A 5,345-nucleotide genomic window follows, 5' to 3' on the forward strand; every position below is an offset into this window, starting at 1 on the left:
ACAGGTGCTGCGTGAAGAGCAGATTGGTACCGATGATTCTTTCTGCAGTCCTGACTGTCCATTGCAGTCTGTTCCTTTTGTGTTTGGTTGCTGGACCAAACCACACACAGGTGGATGAGGTCCAGTTGGAGGTCCTGAAGGTCCAAGCAAAACATTTACAGACTGGCGTATATATTTCCTTTTTAAACTCCTGTATCCATGCATCCATACCTTATTCTTCTCATCTGTTCACTTTTTCTCTCCACCAGTAATTTAGTGCTGCGTCACTCTGCACAGGTCCACTGTTATTGATGTGTTGTTGTCTTTGACTCACACGATTACTATGACAAGTGTCAGCTGTTACTAGGAGGTCTGCAACAGTTGGATGCCTACAAACAAAACAAACACACACACACGTATGCTTGGCTGATATTGGCCATAGTCATAGCCAGCACAAAGTAATCTGGCACTGTGATTGTCTGGCTGGCAGTGCCTTTGTTCAGCTCAGTCAACATGTTGAATTTAATTTCCTTTCTCTGTCCTTCAGTGGGTGGATTTTTCTCTTCATCCCAGGGCAATATTGTGTATGTTCAGTGTTTCCACAGGCTTCTACTGTATACTGTATGTGTCTGCCTCCCTGTGCGTTTGTTTTTGCTAGTGTCTCTTTGTGTTTGTCTGTGTGCCTGTAGGATGTTGTGTTGTGTCCTCATCCGTCCGTCTTATTTTGCTTCCCTGTCACTCTTCCTCAATCTGCACACCTCATTCCCTACCAAAACACATGCACACTCACTGCCCATTTTTCCCGGGCTTCCTAAAATCACCCCACTGCTGTGAAAGTGAGTGACAAAACTATGTGCACAGTCTTCTAACGACTGATGAGGATTTTAGCTGGAGACGTCACTACTGAAGGGGAAGTGAAAGAGGGAGGGACAGAGGAGAGGAGAGGAGGAGAGTAAATGATGAAGAGAGAGAGAGAGAGAGTACAGAGGGACATATTGACTCAGCGCTGGTCTGCATGCTCCTCAGTGTGTGAGAGAAAGAGGATGTGAGAGCAGGCAAGATGGAGTGCTGGCACAGATGAAGACTGTCCCTGGGTAAGTGTTTGTGGATGACTGTATTTGTGCATATGTGTGAAAGAGAGTGTGTGTGTGTGTGTGCACATGAGCTGGCATTTGTGTGTCTTTGCATGTAAGCAGAGTGAGAGCAATTGGAGTTTGTGAGGAACATGCTGCAAGTGGTCATCTGTATGTGGATACCCAAGCAGTGAATTTCAGTGTTGTTACATAAGAGCATTATGAACGGCTGAATGAGTATAGGTATTCTAGATTTGAACAGGCAGATTGAGGGGTTTTTATCTGTGTGCAGGGTCTTTATGCACACCTAGTTGTGAGTCTGTTTAAGTACTGGAACTTCACATGAGGAAGGTTGGATTTGCTCTAGGAAATGCAACAGAGTGAAGTCTTGTTCTGCTTGGATATGAATGAGATAAATTGTTAGATCACTAAATTAAAAGATTAACTTAGAATATTCAATATATAGTCACGTGACTGTGTGAGTGTACACACCGTAAGAGACCATTTATATGCTTTATTAAAGCTGAGTAATACAGATTCAATTAAAATGAAAGTAATATTTTATTATTCACCTACAAAGAAGAATCACATTAGTACACATTTTGTACTGTGGCTAATTTTAGTGTGGCTATAACATGTAACTGAGACATTTTGGCAACATGCACACATACATAGTAACATACAGACATATAAGACATATAAGATCTTTTGTGGCACATCTTGAAAAATACCATTTAATATCTGAAGCAATTTATCTAAATTACTGTTTTCGAGTGCAAAGGCAGCTCATACTGGATTAAGTGCTACAAAGTAAAGCCTCAGAAAGTAACTAATTGCAACAATTTTGATAATCTGTTCATTGTTTAACCTATTTGTCAAGCAAAATTCAGCTAATTTTAGACAAAAGCAATATGAAAGACCACTTTCATATTGCCAAGCATGCTTCACTATTTTTTAATATTTTATACAATCAACACTTAACTAGTTTATTTGGGGGGGGGGAAGTAATAGATTAACCATTTAAAAAATATTAATTAGCCGCTGCCTACAGTCACCAGCCCTAGAGTTACATTTCAAAGCAAAACAAGACCATTAATAAAGCAAATAGGCTAATTATTTGCATTCACATAACAAATGCAGCCGTCAGAAACTAAAAAAGTAAAATAATTGCATTTGGGGAAAAATATCTTGGCTGCAAGATGACATTAACAAACAGCAGCGCGGTGGACATAAGCAATATACAGGGAATTGAGACGTGAAAAGCCTGCATCCTCAAACGACCTACCTTTGTAACATTCTTTAGTGGTGATTGGATGAAGTTACTTGTTTGTAACCAGTGACTGCCTTTAACAGTTTCATCTGGGTCAGTGCCAGTAAACAAAGAAAACATGGCCACTTTTCTGCCTGAAAATCAAGTCAGTTATTGAAATAGTACAGACACAGCAGCACTGTGGGAGTGCGTAAGAGAAAACAGTATCTCCAGCATCTCTCCACTCTTCACTGTAAGGAAAATAAGAAATTATGACATTTGGATTAACGAGGTTGGAGTTTGGTAACAATTATTACACTACATTTAGCGACAAATATGCTAAGGACTGAGAACGGCTTTAACCAGTATTATGTAAATATTGCTCAGGCGACTAGCAGATGAGAGAGAGGAGTGAAAGAGGGAGATAAGGCGAGGATTAGAGTGGGGTGCAGATACACAAGTGACATCACTGGTTTGTACTTTACAGCACTACATTTGAATATTCAGCAAGTGCACGGACTCGGTGTGCTGGCACAATGTGTGAGTCACACTTGAAGTGCCACAGGTTCTGGAAAATTCTATTTTGGCTTTTGAGAAGTCAGGATTGCATCAGCGGATGAAAACAAACATATTTTTAGTTTTCTCCAGGAGGTTTCGGAAGTGTTGTGAATTTCAGAATACTGCCACTGTTGACTGGCCTTAAATAGAATCAACCCCTGCTGCTGTTGCTGCTGTGGGGCGGCATAGTGGAGCGGTGGTTAGAGCTGTCGCCTCACAGCAAGAAGGTTCCGTGTTCGAGGCCGGGCTGACCCGGGTCCTTTCTGTGCAGAGTTTGCATGCTCTCCCTGTGCCTGTGTGTGTTCTCTCCCATTCTGGCTTCATCCCACAGTCCAAAGACATGCAGCTTAGGTTGATTGGTAACTCCAAATTGCCAGTGTGAGTGTGTGTGGCTATTTGTCCACATGTCAGCCCTGTGGTAGCCTGGTGACATGTCCAGGGTGGACCCCACCTCTCACACAATGTCAGCAGGGATTGGCTCCAGGACCCTAATCAGGAATAAGCGGTATAGATAATGGATGGATGCAGCTGCTGTACAAACTCACAGCAAGTATAAAGTCCTCAGAGGAGGCAGTGGATATGATTGTGTTGTTTTGTTCTTCTCATCTAGTTTTGAGTCTCTTGTTCCTCCCCTCTGCTCTGGTCTGTGCTTGTTCTCTGTCTTTCTCACCTTAATCATTTCTGTCTCCCTCCATTTCACCTTTTCATTTTCTCCCCACAGTCTCGTTCGACAGTCCACATGAGCGTTTCCAAACCCCCGCCGCCCCCCTCCACCTCCCACCTGGCTATCCCCCCTTCATCTACATCCACCCCTTCCTCATCTGCCTCCTCCCCCTCTGCGACATCCCATTCCACTGCTCTGGCCCCTCCCTCGCCAGTCAAGATCTCTATGCAGGAGCACTTTGCCATCAACGTGTGCCCAGGCCCCATACTCCCCATTCCACAGATCTCAGACTTCTTCCCACGTTTCCATGACTATCCCTGCACGCCACCACCTCCGAGGGAAAAGAAGATCCTCAAAGAGGAGACTTTCAATGGGGAGACGGGGGTTGGCTACAAGGATGGGGAGAAAAGGGGGGACAATGATGGAGACAAGGAGGAGGTGTTCGACTCTGATGACGAAGACAGTGAGTTTTGTGTGTGGGGGGGCAAATTTGTGTTTGTACCTGAGCTATATACAGTAGCACAAAACAACACAGCCAATTCTGCACACTTGGGGAACCATCTTTGATAATTTTTTTTTAATCAATGAGCTTCTGAATGTGCTCAGCACATGCTTGCAGAGTAATTGTGGAGACAAGCATTTTTCAAAAAGTATTCACTCCCACTTTTTCTGACACTGTGCTTCAGATGATTTATGAGACAACGCTGCGATAGTGGAACTCAGCCTGAAAGTTTTTGCTCATTCTCCAACAGTAATCAAACAAGACAAATCAATTCATATTAGGAAGCTCTGTGTTTGTAAGCAGCCATCTGCTACAAATATGACTCAGAGCTTTTGAGTATGTTTGTGACAGTGTGTGTTTGTCCACTTACTGGCAGTAATTGCCATGGTTTGGTTTGTTTTCAGCCTACTTGGGAACGCTGGAGTTCAGCCTGCTCTTTGATCAGGAGAATAACTGTCTTCACTGTACTATTCACAAGGCAAAGGTACACACAATTTCAGTGTCTTCTTCATGTCTGTGTTTGCGTGTGTGTGTGGTTGCATAATCCTCCTTGAAGACCCAGTGAAAACAGTTCTCATGTAATGCTTGCACATGACACCACGCTGGTTTCTCTCCACCTTTTTAAAGTAACGTGCTTGACACAGACTTTCTGCAACTTGTTAGTTTGAGATAAAATCATCTCATAGCACTATATAAGATGTTGGATAACACTGCTCCGCTGCTGTGGCAGACATATTTGGTTTAGCCTTTTTTAGAAGGACACAAGTCTAGTTTGACTTATTTTATAATGGCACATGATCTTAATTATGTAAGTCCCATTGAACTGTTCCCTTGAGGACAACACAAAGAAGCTCAAGAAGGTAAAAAAATTGTGGCATGTAAAAAAACACCCAGAAGCACTACTGAGATGTAACTGCAGTAGAGGAGCTCTGTCATGTTCACGGTCTTGTTCTGACCTTGTCAGTTGTGTGATGTGCTTGAGGGCGTGATGACATCACCTCTGACACTACAGTATGTGTGTGTGTCTGTGTGTGGGTATCTGCTTCTACCCACAGGGACTGAAAGCCATGGACTCCAATGGGCTGGCCGATCCATACGTCAAACTTCATCTTCTTCCCGGGGCTAGCAAGGTCACTGCTCCAGCCTCACCTCACTGGCAGTTAACGTATTATGCTACCACACTGGGCCATCCCACATGCTGACACTCCCTCATGAAGTCCCACATCACACAGAAACTTGTGGCAGAATAAGATCATTTATTGAGAAGAGTGAAAAAACAAAAATCTGTTAATTTAGTTTTTCTATATAATAACCTTGTTT

General features: G+C 43.1%; 1 protein-coding gene across 1 annotated transcript in view; it reads left to right on the forward strand.

Annotated features, from left to right (window-relative positions):
• The first annotated feature begins 967 nt into the window (after positions 1-967).
• The window catches only part of doc2g (double C2-like domains, gamma), a 25,897-nt gene continuing 21,519 nt past the window's right edge, over positions 968-5,345 (forward strand). The window contains exons 1-4 of the mRNA XM_020602098.1: positions 968-1,073; positions 3,581-3,986; positions 4,430-4,509; positions 5,081-5,155. Of these exons, the coding sequence (XP_020457754.1) occupies positions 3,599-3,986; positions 4,430-4,509; positions 5,081-5,155 (543 nt within the window). The 5' untranslated portion in view covers positions 968-1,073; positions 3,581-3,598. The remainder of the gene's footprint in view (positions 1,074-3,580; positions 3,987-4,429; positions 4,510-5,080; positions 5,156-5,345) is intronic.

The sequence above is a fragment of the Monopterus albus genome, unplaced genomic scaffold (assembly GCF_001952655.1).
Source record: "Monopterus albus unplaced genomic scaffold, M_albus_1.0 scaffold54.1, whole genome shotgun sequence".
NCBI lineage: Eukaryota > Metazoa > Chordata > Actinopteri > Synbranchiformes > Synbranchidae > Monopterus > Monopterus albus.